Raw genomic sequence first — 27,618 nt, forward strand, 5'->3', positions numbered from 1 at the left:
ATATATAAGGTAAAATTTGCTAGGTCGGGTTAGGAAATTTTTCATTGAAACACGAACCCAATCCGAATATATTTTAAAAAAACCCGACCCTATACAATCGGGTTGGATACCATCGGGTTTGGATCCCATGCCATTTCTAGGCCCAACCCAAGGTGACAAAGATTCGAAACAAATAAAGGAATCGGTTGCCGAACTATTAACTTGTGTCTATTTATGTCATCAAAATAATTATTTTCAATTTAGTCACTATCGTTACAAAAATTGATATTTTGATTATCATCCGTTAAGTATTAATGGAGTTACCAATGTGACTCATTTTTAATTCGACATGTAAAGTGTTAATAATATATTGATTTCAGCATCTCATCTTGCATCTTAACTATTCATGGATCTTAAAAAAATATTTGACATTTGAGATGATGATGATGATAGTGTGTTTTAGGGTCAATTTTATAGAATATGTAAATATATAACACTAAGTTTGTTAAATTATTTAGAATTAATATCAAATGAATAAAATATAGGAATATTGAGAACTAAAATTATTATTATTCCAATTAAAAACGAGTTTTATTAATAATTAATGATAGATGGTTAAATGATTAATTTTTGTAATGTTTACGACCAAATATGAAAAGTTATTTCAGTGATCAAAACAGAAACCTACTAATAATTGGGTGATCAACTATGTGGTTTACCCTATTAAATAAACAAAAAGTTAACTAACCGATCCTTGTGTCTCCATGTGTGGGGGTCCACCAAAAGATGATGCGGACTCGGGGGTGGGGGCTGCTCCCTTTCACGTGATCATACAGCTTAGCGTGGCAATAGATAAGGTGGGACCCGTAATTTTTTTAATATAGAGTAATTATAATATAGTATTTTATTAGATATATTTTTTAATTTTTTTAATATTAAAGGTTTATGTCTCTGATATCTATGGTGTTCGAACCGAGGTTCTTAAAGAATAATAAGAATTCCTTTATAATAAAAGTCACTTGATTCGTGTGAGACCTAATAATTTAAACACGAAATAATATTTTGAAATAATAATAATGATAATAATAAGGGTTAATAATGATACTAATAAGGGTTAATTGACTTATAATTTAGTTTTGGTGAGTCGATATTTTTTTTATTTCTGTACTTTGAAAACGACAAAAAAGGCTCAAAAGTCGAATTTATGTTTGGTATGTTTTATGACTTTAAATTTATTTTTCCTACCCTTTTATGGAATTCCATTGGATTTTATTACCATTTTCTTTAGGATTATTAGAAATTCTGCATTTGTTATTTTTGAAATTAAAATAATTTTTTTTCAAAAAAAAATTATTCTATTTAAAAATCAAATCAAATGATTATTTATTTTTCTAATTTAGAGTAATTATAACATAGCGTCTGTTCAGAATTTTTTAACTAATTACAAAACACATACATTCTTCAAACGCAGTTGCTCGAAACTAAATCTTTATAAAAAAAAAATATTTTCTTTTAATACTGGGATAATTTAATAATTTTTTAGATTAATTATTTTCAATATATATTGCTGGTGAAGAATTTTCAGATAAATGTAAGTGTTTGCAGATATATATATATATATATATATATATATTATAAGTTTACAAATTTTGATATACATTAATGATAAAATATTTTAACGTGATGACGTGAAATTTAATTTTTGTTTAGTCAAAATATTGGATTGTTAAATCGTTAATGACGTGATAACATGATCATTTATTTTTAATTTGTAAAAATTCATTAACTCCTTTGATTATTGTTTTCGGTTGATCATTTCTCATTAACGGTCGTTATTCACGGTAAAATCAATATTAAAACATTCACATCTCATTCTTCTTCTTAAATTGATTTTCTACAAAATCTACTCAAAAAGGGCAAAAATTCATCTAAATGATTGACTTTTTTTATGCTCTGATATCCTCCGACAGCTATTCAATGAACTTATTTCTACGTATATTGTTCGTATGTCAACTACCATATTATCCAACTATTAATGGTTAAACAGTCCAATGTTCTAATTGAAAAGTAACTAAAGTTAGTGTTAAAACTGAAGTACTTTAAAGTTTAGTGTTAAAACTAATACACAATCTAAAGTTTAATGACTACTAGTGTATTTTATACTATTTTTCATCTACAAAACCCTTACATGACTCGGCAATGTAATACAAGGGCTTATTTTTGGGGGTAATTATGCATTTAATATATAAATTATCAGTTTTAATATTTAATATTTTAATTTTTTTAAAACCATTTCTAATGTTTAGTTTTTAAAATTTTATTTCAGTACCCTGCCGTTAAATAAACGATCAGTTTTTGTTCATTTTAGTATCTAAACTTTTAATATTTTTCAAAACTTAATGTTTAATTTTGAACGAGTATACTAAAATGAAACAAAAACTAAAATTTTTAACGGCGGAGTACTAAAATGAAACAAAAACTAAACTTTAGCTATGATTTAAAAAAAATAAAAAATTTAGGTATTAAAACGGACCAAAACTAATATATGTACTAAACGCATAATTTATCTTTTTTAACCTATGTATAAATCACAGGACCCTATATCCTATCAAACCAGTAGCGGATCCAGAAATATTTTTTAGGGTAGATACATATATATTAACAACATAAAATTTTTAAATGGGACGGGTACAAATAAAATTTCAGGTCAAACATCGTCCGTAAAATAAGTAACTAATTGAAGAAAACTCAGATTTTATGGTAAGCACAAAAAATTTCAGGGGGACCACTATCAGTAAAATAAATACTTAATCGAAGAAAATTCAGATTTCAAGTATGTACTCACCCTAAACAAGCCGTGGCTCCGCCACTGTATCAAACTGTGATGAAATATTATGATCAAGGTTAAAGATACTAAATTTTCTAAATAACTAACAAGAAACACACACTGTGTTAAATTCTTACTGGTAATAGCTGGTATAAAATGATATTGCCGATGAGGAATTTCCGGCCGATCGTGGAGGAGAAAACAAGAATGGTCTCGGCGGAATCGGCAAAGATTGAAGTGTTCCTTGTAACATCTCGAGCACTCTTGTCATTGATGGTCGGTCCGACGGATTCGTTTGAATGCACCATAAACTCACTATGATCATCTTCTTAGTTGTTTCTTCATCTTCAACCGTGATTCCTTCGAGATCGAATGGTTCGTCTCGGAGATGTTCGTAAATCCATGTAGGGAAGTTCGTTTCGCTAGTTATTGACCCTGCGACATGAACGTTTTCCTTTGCTCCAACCATTTCGAGCACCATCATTCCGTAGCTATAAACATCGGATTTGTACGAAACTCCACCGAAGTTTCGACAGAATAGTTCCGGGGCGATGTATCCTATAGTTCCGCGGGCGGTTATCGACGAAAGAATGCTTTCTTTCCGCTCGCATAACTTAGCGAGACCGAAATCGGATATCTTGGGGATGAAGTCATCGTCTAGAAGGACGTTATGAGGTTTTATGTCCAAGTGCAAGATTCTTGTGTTACATCCTTGATGGAGATATTCTAGTCCTCTAGCGATCCCGACTGCGATTTCGAACAATGTTTTCTGGTCTAGCACACGAAGTCGATCCCTGGATCCATGGTGATAGATGAACTTATCCAACGATCCATTCGGCATGAATTCGTACAATAAAGCCCTCATCGAACTGTCGTAGCAGAATCCAAGAAACGTCACGACATTGACATGAGAAGTTCGACTAATACTCGCAACTTCGTTAATGAACTCCTCTCCGTCCCCCCTCGACTCACTCAGGACTTTAACAGCAACGAGACGACCGTCGGGCAAATTACCTCTGTAGACAGTGCCGAATCCGCCTTCGCCGAGCTTGTCTCTGAACGACTTGGTGATTTTCTTGATGTCCGAATAAGAATATCGCTTCGGAGCAAGATCCGAACCGTATCTCATGATGAAAGCCTCGATCCTTTCACTGTTTTTCCTTTTATTTTGCTGTAAACCCATCAGCATTCCACTTGACAACGATCCTTTCTTAAGCCTCAAGGCAAACACCATGAGAGAAACCACCATAGCAGCAGCCCCAACCACTGCAAACCCTGTTTTAAATGAATGGCCCAATTAGCTGACAAATTTTAGTTTATTTTCATATTTTTTTCAAATATGATTATGATAAATTACCTATGATTAGTTTAATCTTCAAAATGGTACCTTTAGATGACCCTGTAACATAAAATACAAAAAAATTAAAGAGAAAAAAAACCCCATATTTAACTAATCTTCAAAAGCAAGCATGTTACTTTAGAATAAAAAAATATTCATTATTTGTCACCTTTAAATTTGATGCTGTCACATAAATTATATTACAAAAGTGGCCGACAGCTGACTGTTGATTGAATACTTTGTTTCTGCGTTTATATTATAATAATAGCAACCAATGTTCTTCATATCCATGCTTTTGGTTTATGTCATCAAACCACTAAAAGAGCTAAAAGAAAACCCAGTTTTTGACTCACATGGTTGAAAAAGTTGCAGGTTTTGGAGAATTTTCAATTTCTTTTTCCAGGGGAAAAGAAACCTACCATGGAAAATCCAAAACTTGACAAATTTGATCACAAAACTAAGAAAAAAGAAGGAAAATCTTTGGTTTTAGTGCACACGTGATAGAAGATACATGGTTGAAAAAGTTGCAGATTTTGGAGAATTTTCAAGTTCTTTTTCCAGGGGAAAAGAAACCCACCAAGGAAATTCCAAAACTTGACTAATTTGATCAACAAAACTAAGAAAAAAGAAAAAAAATTTGTGGGTTTAGTGCATACCTGATAGAAAACAAGTTGATAGATGAGTATGGTCTGGACAATAGCAAGTGAATTGATTCAAGCTCCTATTGTGCCCACACCTCCCACCAGAACCATTGCATTCCTCACATTTGGAAGCAATTTTTTCACCCCATTTCAGGCCAAATCCATTACCTAGTGGCAAAACCAGAGTGTCTGGAGTTGGTTTGCTCTTAATCGACTCGGCTGCAGTATAAAAAGCCGGAACAATCACATTGCTAGTACAACATCCCAACCCATCTTTAACCTCGTCCGATAGGTTACCAAAAACAGATGCTACGACATAGTAGTTCACCAAATTTGTTCCACTGCAGTTGAACCGAGTTGGAAACCCTGAAAACATGTCGGAAATCGAAGGGCAGCCATAGTACAATGTTATGTTCTCCAGATTCCAGGCGTAGCTCAATATGTTGAAGTTCATGGTGGTATTGAAAAGGGCTTGTGGACAAAGGGTTTGCAGATAATCAGCTCTTGCAACCGTGAAAGCTCGTAAATCGAGGTTGATTTCGATGACTTTGTAGCTTACAGACATGATTGAGATCAGGGTTCGCTCATTTTCCGTGCAGGTTAGCTTCAGCTCTGGATGGCCACAGTTCTGGGGCCTGTCACCTCCCCAGAAAGGGTAGCTTACATTCTTTATGTTCCCACAATGGAACTGTTTGCTGCAGGCCGAATAGTTTTCATTGCTTGAACTTGATGATGACTGAACATGAACCGATAGAATGATAATGGTGAAGAAAACCAGTAGCTTGAGGAAGAACTTGACAGATATTTCATAATGACAAAAGATCAAGACGCTACGAATGTTTGTGAAGAGATTTTCTTCATAGATTAATGAAGCTCTTAAATGATTCTAAGCACTTGGAGAAGTTGAAAGGAAGTTTCCCCCATTTTCTTTTATTATTGTTAATAATTAGAGTGAGAAAGTGAAATATTCCTACTGGAATTGTGCTTGGTATTAACATTGATGGGCCTGGTGTGGTTTATATATTTTTTTCTTTCATTTTTCAAAAAAAATATTTTCTGGGATGAGACACTAGGTCTCTTAACCAAAGTTAGGCGTTCGAATCTTGGCGTTTACAAATGAAGCAAACTGGGTTGGGAAGGTCACGCTCGCCTCTGCAGTATCCGATCTGAATTAGTTAGTCAATAAATTGAATATCAGTAATTAATTCAAAAAAATATTTTCTAGTTATATATTGTAATAATGACTAGCAAGAAAGAAGAGACGAATTTGGTCTTTTTTTTTCTTCCTTTACTTCTATGTGTACATGATTTCTCACTTTGAAGATCATTTATAGAAGTGTATATGATTTGATTCAATTTTTTAAATATTTTTAATAATTTAAATTCGGTTAATTTAAACTTTTTAGTTAATTTTAAGGTAAAGTACACAAATAATTCCTTGACTATAGAGTATCGCTTTATTAAGTATCTCGAATATTAAAAGTTACAAATAGTCCTCCAACTATAGAGTGTTACTCTGTTGAGTCACTCGACTATTATAAGTTATAAAATTATCACCCGACTAATCATTATATTCATTATCTTCCGTTAAAAAATTGACAAAAAGTTTAACATTAAGTTTTGGACAAATTAAAAGTTTAGATACTAAAACAAATCAAAAGTAATAGTTTAGGTATGAAACACGTTAAGTTTTTAATGATGACGGGACACTAAAATAAAATGAAAACTAAACCATAGGTATGATTTTAAAAAAATTAAAAGTTTATGTACTTAAACGGATCAAAACCAATAGCCTAGGTACTAAAGGGGTAGTTTATCCTAAAAAGAATGTAAGTCTTTATTTTATTCCTTTATATGCTTCCCCCCTACTTGATTCTCCCCATTTGCATAATTTATTAAGCTTCTCAAAGCTTTTGAACTTGGATAACGTTAAACGCGTCTTTCGAGCATCTCTTCGAATCATTTCATCTCCATCCATTTTGCTCTTCTTCTTCTTCCCGTTGTTCCTCTGCATCTGGCTTTCAATTTTTCCCCGCCTTGTTGAAAGAGTATACCGTTTTTCTTCACTTGTTTCAAAAGAAGGCTAAAGGGTCCTCCATTAAAGACCTCGGTTTTGTTCATTCATTTTTCTTTTCCTATTTTCATGTAAGCCCTCATCATTGCCATTATTCTCATAGATCTTTATTGTCTGCCCCCATTTCCCCCCCCCCCTGTCTATCCCTTTCTTATTTACTTATTGTCTGCTTGAGATCGCATTTGCAGATAGAAGCTGTGATGCCAACGGCTGTTGCACCATCAAGAGTAAATGGGCTCGAACTTTATCGAAAGTCCTTCACCGGCACTCGAAGGCGGCTGGGGTTGTCCCCGACGACGGGGTTCACAAGGTTAAACTGCCTAACGAAACTGGAGAATGGAAATTATCCAGAAATTTGACAGATTACATGATGAAGAGCATGAAAGAAAGCTGGCCTTGGAAGCACTTGTTGCGAAAATCTTTGCAGCTGTTTCAGCTATTAATGCAGGATATGCTCAGTTGCAGTACGCTCAATCTCCTTACGATGCTGAAGGGATACAAGAAGCCGATGGATTGATTGTTTCCGACTTGAAAAAGCTGTCGGAATTGAAGCAGTGTTGCTTGAAGAAACAGTACGATTTTTCCCCAGAACAGGCGATGGCTTTAGCAGAAATCCAGGAACTGAAGAGCCTTTCGACGACGTTTAAAATCATGGGAAAGAAACTGGAATCCCAGATGAGACTCAAAGATTCCGAGATCATTTTTCTTCGAGGAAAGTTGGTGAATCCAATAAGCAAAACAGGTTCTGGAGAAGAGATTAAATCAAAGCGGTCAGTTAGTTGTGCTCGACGATCTAGACCTCTCCGGCTTAAACCCGACCCATTTCGTCACTTTTCTTCGACAAACTGTGAAGTCGATTCGAAGTTTCGTCAGGCTCATGATCGACGAAATGAAGTTGGCTGATTGGGATCAATGCGGCAGCAAATTCAATCGAAAGAGACGTGGTGTATTGGAAAGAAGATGACAAATGTTTTGCATTTGAGTCCTTCATTTGCAGGGAAATGTCCAAGTCCTTCCACATACCGTATTTCTCCCTTTTTGGTAGCTCAGTGCCAAAAGGGAAGAATCATCACCATCCCCAAGTCTTTTTCGATCGGTTTACTGAATTGAAATCCATGAAAGCTAATGAATACTTATCTTCGAAACCGAAATCAACATTCGCCAAATTTGCAGGAACAAGTACTTGCAAGTCGTTCATCCCAAGATGGAATCATCGTTTCTGGCAATTAAACAAGAGAGATGGTGGGTTCATATCAGTTCCTAGACACAACACTTTTCGGCAATATTATATTAAAAATCTCAAATAAATAATTATTTAAATAAATAGAGTCATCCATAAATTATTTGAAAATATAACTTCAATTCGTCCATATCAAATGATCTCGCGACCTATAAACTGCTTGTTAAATCCTTGCATCTTCCAAGTGAGATACATCCGAAGTGGGCTTACTTTCCAGTTAATCCAATAAAATAATTAGATAAAATAACCTCACGCATTTCGAAACGTGAGATTCTTTCGAATTTCGTATAACATCTTAATTTAAAATGTATAAATTAAATTAATATAATAAATAAATATAATAAAAATAATAATTAATAATATTAATTATTAAATATAATAATAATTAAAATATAATAATATATAAATATAGTAATTAAAATAGATATTCTATAAAAAATAATTATAATATATTTTGTAAATTTTGAAAAATTATATGGGTAAAATATTAAATATAATAAATAATTAATAATATTATAATTATAATATATTTTAAAATTTAAAAGATAAAAGCTGTTAGCAATCTCGTATCTTGCAAACCGCGAGGTACTGAGAATAGAATAAGTAACTCACATATTGCAGGAGGCGAGTTGCATTTAAAACTGCGCTTCCCCAGATGCAAAAAGGGTTATAAATAGAGTCATTTACTCATATTCATCACCACACCCATCTATTTCATTTATTCAAAGATTCATATCATGACTGTCTATTAAGACATTATCAAAGTCACGTATTCGATTATTGGAGGCGAAATAACGAGGTAAAATAATTAATATTATTTTATATTTTTTCTATTTATTTATTTATTTAGTTTATTTATTTTGGTATTTAAATAATTTTTTAATATTTATATTTCGTAGAGATATGAATGTGTATTAGAGTGTCATATAAATCGTGTGACACCGCCAGATGCAGATATTATTGACTATTTACATTTAGCGGGTTTGGATATATAAGTAGTATAACTCGTGACAGTGTTAAGTTGCACCCTCCACTTATGAATGATGGAAAGATGGAGACCGAAGACGCACACGTTTCATTTACCGTGTGGGAAGGCAACTAGTACCCTGCAAGATATTGTATTTCATATGGGTCTGCTATTGATGGAGTAGCTATTACTGCTGTTGACGGCGCCCTAGAAACATATGTGAAGTATTGCTCGGAATTGATCCGCCTGATAAGGCATGTGATGGTGGAAAAATAAAAATTAAATTTTTGGATAAAAATTTTACGAACCTACCCCAGAATGCGGAGCATGAAGTGAATGAGGTAAATATAAATGTTTTTGTCTATGAATATTTATTAATATTTCAATTTATTTATTTAATTTTTTAGAAATGAAGTAATTATATTATTTTATTAATTTTTTGAAGCGATTTTCTCGTGCGCATATTACGAGTTATTGGGGGATTTTAATGTCAGACAAATCCAGAAATAAGGTGCATCTAATGTTGTTGAATCATTTGCAAAATTTGAGTGATTCAGAAATATAAGTTGGGGATCGGCAGTTTTGACATTTTGTTCAAGCAGCTTTGTAGAGCCGTAGATCCAACGAAAAATGTCATTGGAGGGTGTTTATTGTTGTTCCAATCGTGGGCCTAGATTCGAATGCCATTTTTATGCCCAATCCTTAAAACACATGTCTTATATGAATTTCCATTACTTAAGAGATAAAAAATAATTTTTATCTATTTTTATAATATTACAAACAAATAATACAATTCTATTATATTAATGATATGTGGACAGATGAAACCTCTCGCGCCCACTTACCAACACATCAACGAGACTTCAGACTCTTGATCAATAAGTTTGGACATCAGGTAACAAAATATTTTCCTTCAACTTTTATATTGTAATTTTAGAATAATTTAATTTATTTGATGTTTTTAGCTAACAAAGTTATGTAATTTTAATTGTTCATGTGGACGCCTTACTGTGATGTTGTTATTGCCGACTTTATACCACATGAGATTTGGGTGACTAATGCGCTCGTGTACATCGTGTCAGTCCCGTTGATCTTGTATGAGATAGTCGAGTGACATCCTATCGATCGCGTCCTTCAACAATTTAACTATGTCCAATCAATTTCGTCACATTCACCTTGCTTGGATGAGTTGTATCGATTGACACGACAAGCGAAGACGGAAATTAATTGAGTGGACCATAATATGGTGTATCTGAACAAGTGGGTTCGAAGATTCGAGAGGACACCCACAACTCAACCCATCTTCGACCACAACATGACATACAATTATATGCGGTGGTACCAATAATATGAGATGCCACATATATTGACCGATGAGGAACAAGCGCGAGAATTATATATTCCTCCACAGAGTCATCCACGGACGGGGAGGCAACGTGGGGGGAGTTAAGGCAGAGAAGAAGAAGCAACAAGGTGCATCCTCCTCATCGACAACAACACCTGTACCTCCGTAGACACCCCTGACAACCCTGACCCTGTCTTCACCCATTCGACTCAATCAAAATTTCAACAAAATGGGGCAGTTCTCGGAAGGTTTCCTCACCAACTTCTTTGACCAGTTGAATTCACCACCGATACAATTGGCGGCTAACTTTGGATTCAATATTGTTGAGCAGACGCTGTCGTAGAGCATATTCTACACCGGTCCCGGTTTCAGTGCCAGTGGTGGATCGATTCCATATACAATTGCCGGTCCTAATGATGATATTGCTGAAGAGGAAGAGGAACCTCAATTATGTCTAAGTCAGACTCGTCGTCCACCACGATACAAAATTGGTGGACATCAACATTAGTAGATGTTATTTATTTCGTTCTTCAAAACTGAAATATTTGTACTAAACTATTTTATTTTGAGTTAATCATAATATTTCAGTGAAAATCGCACCCTACATCCCGCGATATCTATAGTACGTTAGTAGAACAACGCATCTTGCAAAACACGAGATACTAGGATCTCGCACCCTGCAACCCGCATTATTTGGAATCGAGTCTTGCAACCCGTGAGGTTCTTAAATGCCAATAAAACAACAACAATTCAGTATTATCGGGCAATAATTCAGCTAAAATATTGAAGAGAAAACGACTTACTTCTTTGGTATATTACGATGACGAAATGATCAATGATGCATCTCTTGGTGTCGTGTTTCAGTCCGTACACAATGTGATAATAATGCTACCAACGAAGTTAACGTATAACAAGTTGATGAAGGAAGTGAAAAATGTCTCACATGCTTGCAGTACAAAATTGTTACCCTTGAAGTATCGACTACCGACGTTGTTAGAACCATTAACGTACACGATATACACTGTTAAGGACAATAGTGATGTGCATATGATGGTCAACACTCACTTGCAATATTCATTTGGAGGGCCGATAGAGTTCTATGCATTATTTTATGATGTTGATGATGATACCACTGTTCCAAGTAGGAGACGAGCGGAGTTCGACTTTGATCCAACTATTGACAGTCCGACGAGAAATTTAAGAAATGACTTCAATTTGTTAAGTACACACGGTACACAGAATGATTTGGGTGCATCATCGTCTCGATGCCAAGGTATTCTTGCATTACTAGATTCGAGTTTGACTTGAACATGCCACTACGCAACAATCCATATTTAATCCATTCGATGATTTCTCATCTCGACGATATTCAATGTATATCCCTTCTGTGGATAACGTTTCAACACATATGGGGATACATTCTTTTACTAGTGTATGTGACGTTGATCTTGGGGAACTGGTTCATGAGCGGTCTCGTGATCGATGAACGCTTGCAACAGTGGCTAACTTTGATTTAAACGAGGCTAAACTATTCCACTTTGAGGGGGATCATTCTGACGAAAAACCAATAAGGGAGCCCAACCCCGACGGTGATGAGTTAGGCCATTCTATGAAGAATCAGAAGACCTTGACATACCGTGAGAAGCAGACGACTACGAAGAATACGATACGGCTACAATGATTCCACTTCCTGCAATGTTTATTTCTTATTACCAACTATCATCGCACCTTACAACAATTGATATGGAAGCATTTAACGCTCTGGAATTTTCCCAATTCCCACACATTGAGCAATACAATCAACGTAGTGATGGTGATCTATATGTTGGAATGGTTTTCAGGTTAATATAATGTTTTAATTTTTCATTATTTATTTTGATTTGTTTATTGGTAAGTTGACAATTTTATTTACTCTTTTTACGAATGAGTTTTAGGACAAAAGAACAAGTTGTGGCTGCAATCAAGAACTGCAATATAAGTCGATCCGTCACATCAACTATGAAAAAATGATACGGATAAGTACATTGCTGAATATCTCCACAAGAAGAAGGGATGTAATTGAAGGGTTCGTGTATCACGGTTGAAGACGATGAACAACATTTGGAAACTCACAAAATACGTCCAACCACATACATACACCGCCAACATCCTAAATCAAGATCATCGTAAATTAGATATGCACGTGCTTTCTGAAGCCTTTATTCCGCTGCTCAAATCAAATCCACGTGTTACGGTTGCGACCTGTATTGCTTCAGTTACATCGCTATATGGGAGGAATCATTCAATGAATTGCGGCCATGGCTTAAACTGATGTAGAAACACATTCCAGGAACAATTGTGAAATTGGAAACAATCCCGGCATACAAAAATGACCGTGTTCTACAAGGTGTCTGCCAATTATACCTGCTCTTTTAAACTTTTCTGTAATGTATTAATGCATTCTAACAATGCAAGCTGATTGTTCAAATTGACAACACTTGGTTATATGGTTGATACACTCAAATAATGTTATTGATTGTTGCACAAGACGACAACAGAAAAACTATTCCTATCGCTTTCACAATTATCGAAAAGAAAGATATCGACTCTTGGAATTCTTCCTTACGAACTTACAAACATATGTTCTATCACATGTGATGCATGATAGAGATGATGAGATTTGTCTTTTTTCTGACAGAGGCGCTAATATCAAATACGCACTCCAGTGTATGAGCATGTCTTGCCAAGCCCTAAATATTTATCACTGGTACTGTTTACGACATATTGCCGCAAACTATTTGTAGAACTTCAAGAGTCAAGATGAGCGTCTAATGGTGCTTCGAATGGGTATTTCATTCGCCTTTTTCGGTTTACCATATCTTTACAAAAAGTATTTCAAATTAATTGTTCCACTTTTTATTGATAGGCTACACATAGTTCGTATGTGAGTTTGAGGACCTGATACAGGAACTGAGACACGTGAATTCTGAGGGCTTCAACTACCTTGCTAGAATCTCAAAAGAGAAATGACTTTGATCATTTGATACGGGTAGACGGTATGGTCACATGACAACGAACTTGGCTGAGGCAATAAATTCATCACTAAAAGTGATCCATTTTCCTATCACGTCCGTTGTAAAGTGACATATTATAGATTGGCAACTTTTTTGCAACTTTGGGAAGACAAGCAGCTGACTGGATGACAAGGGGCCACCAAATCCACCCAGACCTCCTCAAAAAATTAAAACATTCCAGCAGTATTCCAACGCGATGAGTGCCATATGATTCTCTCGCGAAATGTCATTATTCTGTATATCAGAATTTGCGAGGCCATTGGAAGGCATATACACAACGTTTATATGGTTAATTTACGAGAAAAAACATACGAGTGTGGATTCTTCTAAACTTTCAAATACCCGTGTGCGCACACCATTGTTGATGCTGCTTCTGTTGTTCAGATACCCTATATGAGATTCATTGATCAGGTTTACTTACTTGAAACTATATTCAAGATTTATGAATACAAGTTTGCTCCCATTGGAAATGAATGGGATCTGGATGAAGCTGACGATGAACCTACAATACGGTCATATATATACTACGGTGAAAAAATCAATCGTCCACGACCAACTCGGATTTTTTGTGACGAGGATTTGGTCAAACATTAAGAAAGAACCGGACAACCGAAATTGTGCTCTATATGTAGGAATCCCAGACACACGAAGAATAAATGTCCCAATCGCTCAGACCCACGTATCAATTAAATGGTTTTTTTGCATTTCTTTTTTAATTAGCAACACATATACTTAGTTTTCAATTTCTTTTGATTTCTTCATGCACCAAATCATGCATTCCAGCCTTTTCCAACACGATTTTTACCCCATTAAAAATCTCGTATGTGGCCAAATTAGCCTTAACATAAATATAAGTTGCAATACTATACATCTAAGCATATAAATTATGAAATCACTCATATTTACTAGCCAGAAATAACACTCCAATATGTCTATCAAACATTTTTTTCTTCTTCCTTCACAAAACCATGATTTCTAACCATTTCAACGTCATTTTTACTCCGCGTAAAATGTCTTATATATGATGAGATTATAGTCACCTTAAAGATAAATTGTAACACTACGAGTTTATATTAAAATTTAAAAAAATTCAGTTTCCCACCTGAAAATAGTATTCAAACAAGACTATGGACACTAAAGGGAGGGTAGGGATTCTATTGTCCACGCTTTTAACAGGTCGCGAAATCTCCAATAAATCTCGCGATATTTTGGATCATAAAGGTTACCTCACGATTCGCAATGTGCGAAATCATTTTATCCAATTGTTTTATTGGCTTACCTGGAAAGTGCGCCCACATCGGATGTATCTTGCGTGTTGGAGGGTGTGAGGATTTAACGCTGTTTGCAGATCGTGAGGTTGTCCGATGTGGACGATTTAGGGTTATTCTTCCAATAATTTCTGGAGAACCTTATTTTTAAATAATTATTTATTATGGTTTTTAATATAAAATTGCCGCACTGCTTAACAAAGGGTTTGACTTCTGCACTGCTTAGCTTTCTCCTTCGATCCTAGAGCATCTATCTTTCAAATTAGCAAAGGGTGTAGGTTTTAAGAAGTGTACATGGAAAGCGTAACCGAGGAAGCCTTCCTCCTAATAACAAATAAATATTATAAAAAAATAAATTTTAAAAAGCATGCCGCTAATAATAATATTGACATGTATTGAAAAATTGGGCCATTAATAACAAAAATTAGAAAAATATTGGCAATAAATTAGACACTTGTACAAAAATTAGAAAAAAATTATAAGAGTAGACTCTAATAATAAATATTATAAAAAAACTAAGCCTATAATAATAAATATTAGGGAAAAAATAAACCCTAAATAATAAGTATTAAACATAATTGAAACCCTGTAATCGATGTAAAACTATTTTTTATAATATAATACATTATAAAATTCTGAATCCTGGCAGATATCCCTCCTGTCTAGGCCTAGATACGGTCCTGGCAGCCTCCTTTCAAAGATGTTTGGATTTTCATTTCCCATCATGGGAGTTCATAATGGTCCTTTCTTGATTTAATACCTGTTAAAAACTTGGATTTTGATCATGTTAAACTTGCAGCAATTTCTGCTGTATCACTCCCTACATATGGGCGAGTTCTGATGAACATTAGAGGGAAAGCTCAAGCTCAAAACAGACAGTTCACATTTGAGGATTCGAATATCTGTAAATGGTAATGAATCTCTTGCACCTACGAGGTAACGATAGAATCTTCCTAGAAGTAATATTATATTCTGTGAACTAAACGACAGGTTAGAGTCATCAATGGCTGTTCGAGACACTCATAAGAAGGTAGATCCCATTGTCCTTTATTACGGCTATGAAGGCCTTAGCATGGTAGAACCAATAATGAAGAAACCGCTGAGATTCAGCACTATGCATCTTACTTTTTAGTGGGTCCTTTTCTGCTTCAAATTTGATGTTGTTCCATTGATTTGGAATATTGCAAGTTCTAAACTTGTTCAAGTGGTCTTTACTGTTTGATATGAAAAACGTATCTTTGTTATTCATGAAAAAGGTTATATTGCAAAACGCCTTGTAATTAATCATACTGCAGAATCTTCATATCAACAAAGTGAAAGCAATAGATGGATATGAGTCATATGACCAAGAATTTCATTTCTTATTCATAGCAAACTTCATTGTATGCATATTAATAAAACTAAGCCCCAACCCCAAATTACAAATATATAGACATACAATATGTACTGTAAAAATGGAAGCATATAGAACTCTAACCATGACATATAAAGAACAACATATAGTAAGGGGGGACACTGGGAGGATAATGCGATTAGTTTCAGTGGTGACTGCCTCCAGGACTTGCGTGGGATTGTAATATTCTATCTATCTTGGCTAGATGAATGGCTATTAGCCTCTTATTGTTAGCCATTGCATGCCCTTTATCATCATCACCAGCAGGAAACATCTTTGTAGGCTCCTTGGAAAGGGTGGTTCCAACAAAATGCCCTTAAATTGGAATGCTTTCTAGGCTCAAAACATGTTGGATGGAAGATCAGAGTACGATAACGAGGAACAAGACAGGCTTGAACGAGCCATTTTAACCCAGCTTGTATGTGTTTTTAAGCAACTTCATGCAATGTCCGTCCACTTATCACCACAAATATTTGGGTACAAACAGGGTCAAACACAAAGCTTTTGCTTTCCCAGTTAAATCATCTACAGGAGATCTAAAAACGACCAAGTTTGCCAATGGTGCACTGGAAGTTGACTTTATAGGCCTAGGAGTAAAACGAAATGCCCTCAAATCTCTTATTGTAGAGGTTGAAGAGGGCAAGATAACGGCTGTTATTGCAGCACTAACTAGAAAATATTGAACCCTTGCATGAACTTCATTATCAGGAACTGCTATTTCTTTCTCTATATTCAATCGTCTTCTAGATTCTAAATAAGGTAAGATACGTGGAAAATGATGATTTGATCCAGCTATTAAGTCCTAGGGAAGTGAGGACTTCTTTTACGGTGCATATTCACCAAGTCGACAAACATCAATTATTGTTCCTAAAGTGGTCGGTACTGTGCTGTCTTCGGAGCACTTCTCTTTGCCACAAAGGTATTGATCATTGCATAAGTCATATAAAAAGTTTTGATATGCTCAAGTTTATGGTTTTCTTTAGTCCGGTCAGGTTCTCGACCTAATTCCATCAATTTCACTCCATTACCATGAGATCTTTTCTCTATATACATGCATGAAACTGATGGCTAACGCAAGCTAATTATTATGAGACATTGCAGGAAAGAGAGACGTGAGGGTCACTTTAACTAGATGAGATGATATGCATATTTGAAAAAAAACCCTGAAAAATTATTTGATATATAACAAGTGTACATAATGTAGGGAGGCTTCACTGAAAATTGAGTCGGGTTGTTCTCAACTAGTTAGCTGCCTTCTCGGTTCTTTTACCTTTCCACTGCTCATAGTACTTGACAATGCTGTTGTATCAGAAAATCTAAAAAAAAATTATAATCAAGTTCTAACATTTATAATGACAGGCATATATCGATTACACTGCAGGCTTGAATGAATGTGTGACTACAAACAATCAATAGATAAAGTTCATTCAACTTTTCTGGGCATCCGCCCTCTACCTTTGTTCCAAGCTGTCTATGAAGGCGAAAGACCATTTCTTTGCTTTGTGAGACCCAACATTCTGGGCATGGATTACAGCACCTATTTGTCTGTTCAACCAGGTTAATTTGGGCTATTAACATGATATCTTTGCGTATTGCTCTTGCTTTGAAGTCACATAATCAATATATTTGGCATAATTTTAAGTAATATATCTGCAGGCTAAGGTGGAATTTAGAACTTTGACAAAAAAAAAAAGTAAAATTGTTTTCCCTCTCAAAGTTGGAAAGCTTTCTAGCTTCGAAACATGTTGTTTGTAAGATGAAAGCAACAATATAATATGTGTGAAAATACGCAAATTGCTTATCTAAGTGAAAAGGTACTTTTAGTCTGGTCTGTTTCACAACTCGGTTCCATCAATTTCATTCCATTACTATAAATCGTTCTCTCTATATATCTGGGAATCATATATACTATTCCTCGGCTTGCTGAAGCAGGCTTACATGCATGAACTCTTGGTGTAAAATTCGTATGGCTAAATTATTTATAAGACATTGTAGGAAAGAGAGACGTAAGGGTCACTTTTAACTGGCTGAGATGATATATGCATATTTGAAAACCCCTCAACGGTTATTTGATAAGTGTAAATAATGCTGCAGGTAAGCTTCATTGAAAATTAAGTCGGGTAATTCTCAACTAGTTGGCCGCCTTTTCGTTTCTTGCACCTTTCCACTGCTAAGTGCAAATAATGCAGGGCCTAATGAGTAACGAATGCTTGAGGTTTTGCAGTCGATACAATGAACATTTTAACAATGGTGTTGTTTCAGAAACTTTCAAAGATCAGTGGTAACCAGTAAAGCTATTTTTGTCCAGCAGATACAACATATGGTATGGATATGAGACATGATTCTTCATACATACATACATACATACACACACACACACACACACACATATATATATGACAAAATTGATTATACTCGTACTAAACATATATTGTGATGAATTATATTGATCTGTTTTTAATGAGTTTAGAGGCATGCTTGACTCTCAAGAAAACTGTTATAAAAGGTTTAGGATGCTGATTACATACACTAGCCATATATTTGGCATAATTTTAATTAATATATCTGCAGGATAAGGTGCGATTTAGGACTTTGACAAAGAAAAAGGTGAGCTGATGAACTAATTATTGGAGTAGACATTCTTAAATAAAGAACAGAAGTCAACCAGCATAAACTATCCAGTAAAGGAGGGAATTAACATGGAGTTCCATTAAACATTTTTGCCATTTAATTGAATAAGATTATATATTTAGTCAACCATTTTTTTTCAATAAAGAAATTGAGTTGTGTTCATGAAGTTGGTAGGTCATGAGATCACAGGAACCACTTGGACCAAAAGAGAACAATTTTATGCTTTGTTATCATATTTATTAGTTTGGAAATAACAAAAACAGACAAAAGTTGGCCTCTGATACAACTTGATTAAGTCATTTCAGGTTTGAAAGCAAGAATTTTCTCTCTAAATTGAATTAGTCTGTGGAATTTAACCCTTTAATTGAGCTCTTAACTATGATTTGACAGATTCTGCAGACAACAATTTAGCATTTACATATGAAATGCTTCTACACTGAATCTCACTGTCATTATTCATTGCAACAAACATCTAAACATTATTGTAATTAAAATTGCAGATAAACCATTGCAGGCAACAACATAAGAGTATGATAAACCACACATATACTGAATTCAAGGGCTACAGTTTAGTGACAAATGAGTGTAGCTAGTGGCCACCTCCAGGACTTGGAACCGACTGCAATATTCGATCGATTTCAGCAAGATGAGCAGCAAAAGCAAAAACCCTTTCATTATTAGCCATTACATGATCTTTATCAGTTGGAGATTTCATGGGAAAATCGCTTGGAACCAAATTATCACTGGGGGAAATGACTGGTTCTTCCATCTCAACATTGAACAGCTTCCTAGATTGCATATATGGTACCTGATAGATCAAAAAAAAGACAACTATAAGCAAAGAAACGCATAAGCGAGCCATATTTGGACCCCCCAAGTAACCTATATCGCCTGGTTTTGAAATTTGAAGGGCTTTAGATGGTGTGCATGAGTTGGATTTCGAGGTGCGTATATATAGATGAGTTCAGAGAGGGATTGCTTCACGCTTCATGTTGGATAAGTCATCGTAATTGGAACATAAATCACTTAAAATTTAGGCTGGTTTGAAAAGATTTTCAGTGAGATACTATGGAATTTGTGGTTGGTACAAATCAACTGCAGCATTTCTACCGGCTTTTGTTTTATAATTCCTCGGTTTAATTTAATTAATTTCTAAATTGACAACATCTTAAAAAACAATTAAACTAGAAATACCAAGGTAATAAGACTAATTTCACTTAATTTAAAATTGCAGTAACTTAAATGTAATTAAACCATAAAAGGTGAGAGGGATTGTCCCTCCCACACCGCTGCTAGTTCAATCCCCGAGTATCGTATTGATAGGAGTAAATTACATCGTTTCTCAATAAATTTTACTATGTCTCCTATTTTAATAAAAAACTATCAATTTTTCTATTTGGTTCACCGAAATTTATCGAAGGTGTGGATATCACCTCCGGCCACCGTTGATTGCCATAGATGGTGGTCGTTCGGTCCCAAATTTCATGGGTCGTTCTTCTCGACACCTTGAGTTTGGATCCAACCTCCATTTTGTCGGAACTTGCTCCAAAGTTAAAATTGGAGATTAAAAGTGAGGAAGCCGAAACATTTGAATCGAGATTCATGGATTTTGAGATATTTTCTAGTGAAACAACCACCAGATTTGGGCTTGGGGGTTGAGACAAACCGACCCATGAATTTGAGACCGAACGGCCACCATCAACGATGATAGACGGTGGCGATATAAAAAATGATGTGGTAGCCGACTGCGAGTAAAGAAAAAATTGGAGGAAAGAAGAAGATTTGAAACAACGTTGTTTTGGTGTATATTTGAGTTTTGTAAAATGATGTCATTTTGATACTTGTGTCATGTTATCACACTGTTAGAGAGTTAACGTAGAATGAGCAAAATGATTCAATCTAAAAAATTCAGTGAGCAAATAAGAAAATGAATATATGATGAGTAAAATAAGAGAGAGAATAAAGTTCAATGAGATACGGTGTAATTTACCTTTAGATAGTTATACTGTTTTTCACTTGTATATAATGGTATTGTTGTTTCTGATATGATTACAGTTTATAGTTTTAAATATTCTGTATATTATAATATATATATTTAAATTTGTATTTATAATGTTATTTATATTTTGTACCAAAAAATATAATGTATTTATATAAATATTTAAATCTTAAAATTATTAATTAAGTATGATAATTAAATTATTTAAATATAATTATAAAAAATAACAACAGTTCCAATAGAAAAAGCTTAATTATAAAATAAGTACCTAACTATAACGCTTTTCACAAATAGGTGTCCAAACTTTTTTTAATGATTCGGGTGCCTAATTTTACAAACATTACATTTTAGATGTCCGAGCCGTAAACGTCATTAATTTCTTTATTAAGTGACCTGTGTCATATTCTGGTAAATTTAAAAAGTTTATTTATAATTATTTTTTTTATAAAAAAATATAAAACTTTGAAATAGCCCCAAAACTTTGAAAACCCTCATTTCAACCCTAAACCCATGTCAGTCGCCTCCCTTTATCGTCGATGAAGCTCCACCCAACCTCACCTCCCCATCGACCAATAGCCATATGAAATTGTGACCAATCGACGACCAATCAACATTTTGTGTCCTGTGAACCCTAGGCTGAAAATCGTGACCTCACATGATCCTAACGACCAATTAGTGACAACTATGGCAGCGCATGACTAGGAAGATGGTAGGGACTACGTCGGTGGCAGCGATCGTGGCCGGCAAGGACGACCACGACGGGTTAGGGATTTAAGAGTTTTAGGGATTTGTTTTTGTAATTTAGGAGAAATTAAGGTTTTTTTTTAATAAATATACTAATATTTTTAATTTTTTTTTAAAAATTTAAAATTGCCAGAATTTGACACTGAATCGAAAAAAAATTAACAAAAATTATGACCCAGACACCTAAAATGGTAATATTTATAATGCCAAACACGTAAATCATTCAAAAGAAAGTATGAACATTTATTTTATAATTAATCCATATAAAATGAAAATTAGATTAAAATGTTTGCATGTAACATACAAGTTAATGTTAATCAAAACTGATCGAAATATATCAAACTTTGAATTATAATGGAATTTAAAATACTTGATATCCATCGAAGATTGATTCAATTAATAATAATTTAAGACCTATATGATCAATACCGATATAATATTAACGATAAATCTAGGGTTAACGTCGTCGCTGCACATGGCCTTCTCCGGGACTCGGCACCGACTGCAAAATTCGACGAATTTAAGCAAGACGAGCAGCAAAAACCCTTTCGTTATTGTCCATACGTGATCCTTATCAGTTCCAGGCTTCTCGGGGAAATCACTTTGAACCAAATTATCCTTCTGGGAAATGACTGATGCTTCCATCTCAGCATCGAAAAGCTTCCCGGACTGCATCGGTGGTGCCTGATGGATCAAAACGAAGACAAATATCTAAGCTTTGTTGTAATTAAAAGGTCTAAAAGCCTCATTTGCCCCCTTAACTTTAAAACATTACCTATGTTATCATATTTTTAGGGTAAACTACATATTTAGTCACCCGATATTATTTTGGTTCTGTTTTAGTCACCCAACTATGCTTTTTTAAATCATTACTAATGTTAAGTTTTGGTTTCATTTTGGTCACCCATCGCTAAAAAATTAATAGAATTGTTGACGTGATATTTTTTGTATATATTTTTCAATGATGACATGACATTAGCTTATTGTGACATGTTAGCATGACCGTTGATTTTTTAACGGCATGTGACCAAAATAAAACCAAAATGTAACATTAGAGATGATTTTGAAAAAAAATAGTTAAACGATCAAAACGGAACCAAAGTGATAGTTGAGTGACTAAATACATTGTTTACCTTTTTTCTAAAAGTTCCTTAGAGAAAAAGTTCCGCTGATGAGAACTGTTCGTTGCATTTTTGACAAAAAACTGCTGCTGACTTCAATAAAAAAAAGGTAAATTGCAAGTTAACTCTGTCAAATTTGTTTTTATTCAATTTAATATGATTCTCTGAATAAAATTTCTCACTAAATTTTAACATTAAAGCAAAGGCATGGTGTCGGAGAATCAACTAATAAAGGACTAAAACACACAAATCATTAGTGACTATATCATCTAACCCTTTGTATTTCCTTTAGAAACTTGGTTTTGATCTTCTTCATGTCAATTCTCTCTTCAGGTGAATCTGCAGAACATTCCCCAGCTAATTGCAAAATGGAGATAGCACAATCCTTTGCTGCCAAATGTTGTCTCCCACTAGAACTTAGAAAATTTGTATCCACAACTTGGATTAATGTATGTGCTCACACATTACCTGGTGCCATATAGCCCATAGATGCCATTGTCATGGTTTGTATCATTGAGTCTTCTTCACCTAGGAGTTTCGAAATGCCGAAATCAGTTAGATGTGCAACCATATCACCGTCTATAAGAACATTGCTCGGCTTTATATCGCAGTGCACACGGATGTTGTGAGGCCTTGATGGAGATACTCTAATGCATATGCAACATCTATCATTATGTTCAACCTCTGTAAAATATCGAGAGAATGGTTGTGAGAGTACAAACCATTTCTCTAGACTTTCATTAGGCAAGAACTCAAATACCAAAGCTTTAAAATCAAGGTTACAACAACTGCTGATGATTTTGACTAGATTCCGATGGCGAATCTGTCTTAGGACCTCACACTCGACTTCGAAAACTTTTGAAGGCTCTTTCTGAATCCACATTGATGACCTTTACTGCAATGATCGTTCCATCAGTTAGTGCTCCTTGGTATACCGAGCCGAAACTTCCCGCACCGAGAAAATTGCTCTCACAAAACCGATCAGTCGCTTGTTGAAGCTCGTGGTAGGATATCATTCTCCATGTTGCTAAAGGCAAAACATCTCGATGAGTTGGGACTCTAGCTTTCCTTATTCGGCTTCGTATGATAATCAAGGCCAGTACTAACATTGTTGCAGCAGCTACTGGTGGTAGAATATATGCTAAAAGATTTCTAACCTTCATGGATCGACTTCTATGAGCATTAACTTTGCATGGTGGCAGGTGCAATCGAGCAGCACCATAAAATGCTTGATTTCCCATGAATGATCGAATCGAGTAGTTCGAAAATGCTCCTCCGTTGGGAAATTCCCCTTGTAGTTTATTGAAAGAGACATTGAAATACTTGAGCATCAAAAGCTTTTCAAGTGATCTGGGAATTGTTCCGGACAGATTATTCCTCGACAAATCCAGGAATTCCAAGTCTATCATTTTAGCAATGGACTCAGGCATAGAGCCCAGCAATTTATTACTAGACAAAGAGATGAATTATGCCTATGAGATCTCCAATGCCATCAGGGATATCACCATATAGCTGATTTCCTGATAAATCTATACCGATGACAACCTGCCATTTTCTTATATCGTCCGGTAGAGGGCCGCTTAGAGAATTCGAAGACAAATTCAGGTGCAGGATATCTTCAAGCCTTGTCAAAGTCAAGGGTATTGAGGATGTGAACCTGTTAGAGCCTAAGAACAGAGATCTCAGAGAAGTAATATTACCCAACCAAGCCGGAATAGATCCGGAGAGGTCGTTGTTGGTGAGAATTAAGTAACTCAACCTCTCCAAACGACAAATATCGACCGGAAGAGAAATATTGCAGCTCTCTTAATCTTCCAACTGTACTAGGAATTGTTTGTTGGATCATAAACTTGATCCATTATGGGAGCCTAAACCCAAACCCAAACTAAATTGATGTCATTACTTACATCATTTAATTAAAGATGTCATTGCTTACATCATTTAATTAATGATGTCATTGCTTACATCAATTTAGTTAGGTGAGAGTTAGATATTTGTTGAATTTGTAATGGTTTAAATTAGTTTATTTGTGTGGTGTAGGATTGTTCTTGAGTAGTATAAATACCCCTTCCCATTTTAGTTTTAAGCATCAAGAAAAATTAAGAGCTTCTAAGTGAGTGAAGAAGCAAAGTCTTATAACAGTGAGTTGTAGTTCTTGTTTTTGAGTGAGAGTACTCTTGTAATATTTGTTTGAGTTTCAATAAAAGTTGTTTGTGTGAGTGTTTTATTTCCAACAAAGTGGCATCAGAGAGAGTTGGAAAGATCGAAGGTCTCGACGAGAGGAATACGACGCCGCCAGAATTTTCTTAATCTGAGTTCTGACGCACCGCCACGCACCGCCGGAAGACTGCTGCCAGAAAATCGAGTTGACTCACCGAGTTGAGCCGAGTCAGCCGAGTTGGAGCCCTTGACCGAGTTGTCCAAGTCCCTCCAAAGTTTTTTTTCATCGTTCCGGATACATCCGTGCAATCGGATTTTACAAAATCTCATTATATGAGAGATATGGCAAATGGTATGGCACCATTCCAAGTTCCGACACTCAACAACAACAACTACGACAATTGGAGTATCAAAATGAAGGCACTTATTGGATCACAAGATGTGTGGGATATCATAGAGAAAGGCTACAACGAGCCTGCGGATGATGATGCTTTTGCTACTCTTACACCAGATCAAAAGACAACTTTGAAGGATTCAAGAAAGAGAGACAAGAAGGCTCTCTACCTCATCTATCAAGCATTAGATGATGATGGTTTTGAAAAGATTTCAAGTGCAAGCTCTAGCAAGGAAGCGTGGGAGAAGCTGCAAACCTCTTACAAAGGATCCGAGCAAGTGAAGAAGGTTCGTCTCCAAACATTAAGAGGTGAATTCGAATCCTTAAACATGAAAGCATCTGAGTCTATTTCAGATTATTCTCAAGAGTAGTAGTTGTTTTTAATCAATTAAAAAGAAATGGTGAAAAGTTAGACGATGTGAGGATAATAGAGAAGATACTCCGTTCGCTGGATCCCAAATTTGAGCACATCGTCGTGACGATTGAAGAAACTAAAGACTTGGAAGAAATGAAGATCGAACAGCTCCAAGGATCATTGCAAGCATACGAAGAGAAGCATAAAAGAAGCATGAGTTTACTGAGCAACTCCTCAAGCTGCAACTCAAGGATATGCATGAGAGCCAACGCAATGATAGAAACCAACGTGGCCAAGGCAGAGGTAGAGGCCATGGACGAGGTGGAAGTCGAGGTCGTGGACGAGGCTGGAATTACAACAATAACAATTCCAACAACAACTATGAGAAATGAGAAAGCTCAACACGAGGCCGTGGAAGAATTAATCCAAACTCAAAGTATGACAAATCTCAAATTCGATGTTATAATTGTCAAAAATTTGGGCATTATGCTTCAGAATGTAGAGCTCCCAACAACAAAATTGAGGAGAAGGCCAATTACGTGGAGAAAAAGACAGATGGAAAAGAAACTCTTCTTCTAGCACGAAAGGAAACTGATGGTGGCCAAGCAAATTCCTGGTATCTTGACAGTGGTGCAAGCAATCACATGTGTGGAAGGAAAGACATGTTTGTGGAGCTAGACGAGTCAGTAAGTGGAAATGTTTCGTTTGGAGATGATTCCACAATAGCAGTGAAAGGGAGAGGTAACATTCTTATCCGTTTGAAAGATGGGAGACATCAATTTATTTCAAATGTCTACTATGTGCCCAATATGAAAAGTAACATTTTAAGTTTAGGGCAACTGGTAGAGAAGGTTATGATATTCATATGAATAATTATAATCTTTCTATAAAAGATGATAAGAATAACTTCATTGCTAAAGTGTCGATGTCAAAGAATAGAATGTTCTTGATCAACATACAAAATGATGTTGCAAAGTGCCTGAAAGCTTGCTACAAAGATGCATCATGGCTTTGGCATCTTCGATTTGGGCATCTCAATTTTGGAGGTCTAGAGCTATTATCTAAGAAGGAGATGGTGAAAGGACTACCTCACATCAACCATCCTGACCAGCTCTGTGAAGGGTGTCTAGTCGGGAAACAATTCAGGAAAAGCTTTCCAAAGGAGTCAGAGACAAGAGCTAAGAAGCCACTTGAGCTCATCCATACCGATATGTGTGGACCGATCAAGCCAAGCTCTCTCGGTAACAATAACTATTTTCTTCTCTTCATTGATGATTTTTCAAGAAAAACCTGGGTATATTTCTTGAAACAGAAGTCAGAAGTTTTTGAAGTCTTCAAGAAGTTCAAAGCAGCAGTGGAGAGAGAAAGCGGTAGAAAGATCAAAGCCATGAGATCCGATCGAGGTGGAGAATTTACTTCCAGGGAGTTTCAAGAGTTCTGTGAAGCAAATGGAATTCGTCGACCAATGACAGTTCCTAGATCCCCCCAGCAAAATGGTGTGGCAGAAAGAAAGAATAGAACAATCCTCGACATGGCACGAAGCATGCTCAAAAGCAAGAAACTACCCAAAGAATTTTGGGTGGAAGCAGTATCGTGTGCAGTCTACTTGTCAAATCGATCTCCAACAAGAAGTGTATGGGGAAAGACACCGCAAGAGGCATGGAGTGGAAGAAAGCCTGGCATTTCCCACTTGAGAACCTTTGGAAGTATAGCCCATGTTCACGTACCAGACGAGAGAGAACGAAGCTTGATGATAAAAGCGAGAGTTTTATCTTCATCGGCTATGATGCTAATTCGAAGGGCTACAAGTTGTACAATCCAGACAATAAGAAGTTTGTGATTAGTCGAGATGTGGTCTTCAACGAAGAAGGAGAATGGGATTTTAACTCTCATACAGATGACTTCAATTTCTTTCCTCAGTTTGAAGAAGATGAGCAGACAATGAGGGAGCAACTAGATGAATCTCAACAAGAGCTTGCAACTCCACCCACTTCACCAACATCAACCACTCAAGGAGACTCATCACCTTCATCATCGTCAAGTGGGAGTCAAAGTGAAAGAGTTGTGCAACGCACAAGAAGCCTTAGA

General features: G+C 35.5%; 1 protein-coding gene and 1 pseudogene across 1 annotated transcript; both read right to left on the bottom strand.

Annotated features, from left to right (window-relative positions):
• Window positions 1-2,855: 2,855 nt before the first annotated feature.
• Window positions 2,856-5,665, bottom strand: LOC120159241 (LEAF RUST 10 DISEASE-RESISTANCE LOCUS RECEPTOR-LIKE PROTEIN KINASE-like 2.1). Its single transcript, XM_039169880.1, has 3 exons — window positions 4,802-5,665; window positions 4,164-4,205; window positions 2,856-4,081 (listed from the first exon to the last, which is right to left on the bottom strand). Exons 1-3 carry the CDS (start codon window positions 5,349-5,351, stop codon window positions 2,940-2,942), a joined length of 1,734 nt encoding a protein of 577 aa, XP_039025811.1. The 5' UTR covers window positions 5,352-5,665; the 3' UTR covers window positions 2,856-2,939.
• A 13,681-nt stretch (window positions 5,666-19,346) lies between these two features.
• Window positions 19,347-24,051, bottom strand: LOC120159205 (annotated as a pseudogene).
• Window positions 24,052-27,618: the final 3,567 nt, after the last annotated feature.

The sequence above is a fragment of the Hibiscus syriacus genome, unplaced genomic scaffold, assembly GCF_006381635.1.
Source record: "Hibiscus syriacus cultivar Baekdansim isolate YM2019G1 unplaced genomic scaffold, ASM638163v2 tig00111342_pilon, whole genome shotgun sequence".
Lineage (NCBI taxonomy): Eukaryota > Viridiplantae > Streptophyta > Magnoliopsida > Malvales > Malvaceae > Hibiscus > Hibiscus syriacus.

Coding starts and splice junctions, on each gene's coding strand:
- LOC120159241 (XM_039169880.1), bottom strand. CDS start 5,351: ATGTCTGTAAGCTACAAAGTCATCGAAATCAACCTCGATTTACGAGCT. Junction 4,206..4,801: donor ATCAACTTGTTTTCTATCAG/GTATGCACTAAA, acceptor TTTATGTTACAG/GGTCATCTAAAGGTACCATT. Junction 4,082..4,163: donor GAAGATTAAACTAATCATAG/GTAATTTATCAT, acceptor CATTTAAAACAG/GGTTTGCAGTGGTTGGGGCT.